This window comes from Aplysia californica, unplaced genomic scaffold (assembly GCF_000002075.1).
Source record: "Aplysia californica isolate F4 #8 unplaced genomic scaffold, AplCal3.0 scaffold00001, whole genome shotgun sequence".
NCBI lineage: Eukaryota > Metazoa > Mollusca > Gastropoda > Aplysiida > Aplysiidae > Aplysia > Aplysia californica.
Window position 1 is genome coordinate 1,169,871 of NW_004797271.1, and position 2,338 is coordinate 1,172,208.

General features: G+C 41.2%; 1 protein-coding gene across 1 annotated transcript in view; it reads right to left on the reverse strand.

Moving 5' to 3' along the window:
* Positions 1–2,338, reverse strand: part of LOC101857153 (ATP-binding cassette sub-family A member 2) — a gene marked incomplete in the record, with an annotated part of 66,441 nt that overhangs the window by 59,284 nt on the left and 4,819 nt on the right. The window contains 1 exon segment of the mRNA XM_013079980.2: positions 1,970–2,063. Coding sequence (XP_012935434.1) covers positions 1,970–2,063 — 94 coding nt within the window.

Here is a 2,338-nt window from a genome sequence, read left to right on the forward strand (position 1 = left end):
TAATAATAATAAAATAATAATAGATAGCATTTGTATAGCGCACATCCCCGCTCAGTGTGTGTATGTATGTGTTTGTGACACAAACAGAGACACAATGCACATACACAAAGATATATATTTCCACATCCACATTCATACCTTCCTTTATCACAGTCATAGGTATCATACCCCATGTCATTCAATAACAGTTGAAAAAAAAAGTCAGCATCAGTTCAAAATACACACAACATCTCATGTCAGCTGATGCATAAGTAACACGGAAACACCATCAAAAGAACTGATAACAACACACACATAATAATATCACAAAACGAAATATTATTGATTTTTCAGCAGAAAAGACCAGACGTTTGGCACAAACACTGCGGAGGAAAAATTCCATTAACACCTCCCACACAAGCAGGTTCCAGGGAACGGTTCCAGGCGCTACAGAGTCTGTCTGGGTGATAATACATAGTAGTACACCTGACGTTATTGGGCCTATTTTCTGACAGTGTAAGGCGTTATGGAAAGGCTTGTTAGTAGGAGAGTTTAAAAAAAGAGCACACCAACACAGCAACGGTCATTTATTGGAAGGAAAAAGTAAGGTCGAAGCAGCCCGCCTCCCAATGACGGTGAAAAACGTTAACAATTACAGTAAAATGACCTCCAGTTTGAGCTTGGAAGTAAATATTTAACGCCTCCCCCCCCCACATTCTCTCTCTCTCTCTTTGTCTCTCTCTTTGTCTCTCTCTCTCTCTTTCTCTCTCTCACACACACACACACACACATACACACACACAATTTATTATATTCACTTGTGAAGTGGGCTGCTTGACCCCGCCTATCAGGCTGTGCGTTAAACGGAAGGCAAGAACACTTGACAAAACTGACTTCCCCAGACACAAGAAGAACTCAAATCTTCTTCATGAGACTGAGAAGACCCTACCCACTACACCTCAGACACCGGTTTGACCTCGCAACAGGAACTGCGAGTATCTTATCACAGAACTGTTGACACTGAGAAGTACCACGCACATGATTTGTCACATCTCACACCTGACTTGACCACATGCACACACAAACATGTTCATATTTTCCTTTATCCCAGTTTTGGTCATGATACCCATGTCATTCAAAATGTGCAAAAAAGTTGACATCATTTCAAATTTCGAAGCATCAAAATCAAGTTCACATGTGTTAGGACTGGTTATCAGCAAGGTCAGCTCCCTACTTAACACCCCCTCTATCAGTGACAGGAACATAATCATTCCTTATTTGGAAAAACAATCAACTGATAAAAGCATTTTGACGATCAAGGTGAAAAGTTTATCACTTGGTGACAATTAACCATAACTGACAAAACAATTATAGCAGTAAGTCAATCATTAGGGAAACCGTCGGCGTCATCATCAATGTGCACCATCTTTTTTTATCAGGTGTTATCTGTTAGACCTTGGATCCAACATACATTGCACCTCACCTACATTCCTGACCGTGAAATACGACATGTGGAACAATTATCACGTTGCACAGGCCCGGCCACTGAATACAGACTCAACAAAGGTCCAATAAAGCTTCAATAGTTCATTAGTCTTGATAACAATAAATCAGATTCCACCTTTTCAGCCAGGGGTTATCGTGACTTGCTCAAGCACGCACCCAGAGACCACCTGCTTAAAAGATGTGTCACCTTCATATGCTTGACACTATTGTAAGATTGTAGGCGTGAGCTCACTGAGCACCCATCTAAACCCTTTGTCACCAACATGATATACTTGACATTACTTAAGACTGAGCTCAGTAACCACACTTAAGAATCTTAAGTATGTGGTTTGATTGAGCTCAGGTACCACACTTAAAAATCTAAAGTATGTGGTTGGACAAATTTAAAGTATGTGGTTGAAGTGGGCAAGGTCTGAGGACGACCTTGGATATTAATCTACAAATTTTCAAATGAAACGAAGATGAAAAAGGTTAGAAGACTTACCAACAGGCATTTTGGAGGCTGGTAACTTTTTCCGGATCAGCAAGAGGATGACGAAGAGAACCAGGGGGATGAACATCTCCATCATCACCACCAGCTGGAAAAGAAATAATTGTAGATGTTTCACTCCCCCATCGACACAACTTAGATTTTTAATGATGCAGAAAGCCAGAGACTTCAACGGTGCCTGTCAGGGCCAACTCAGGCAGAGAAGGATACAACATCCCATCAGAAAGACAGAGATACTTGATATTTTTTAAAACCCAACCCACTTGAGAATCAGACTCATGTTGCCTTCTGTGTGCGATGGCAAAGTGCCTAACTGTTACTCCACCTGCACTGGCACACACACACACACACACACACACACAG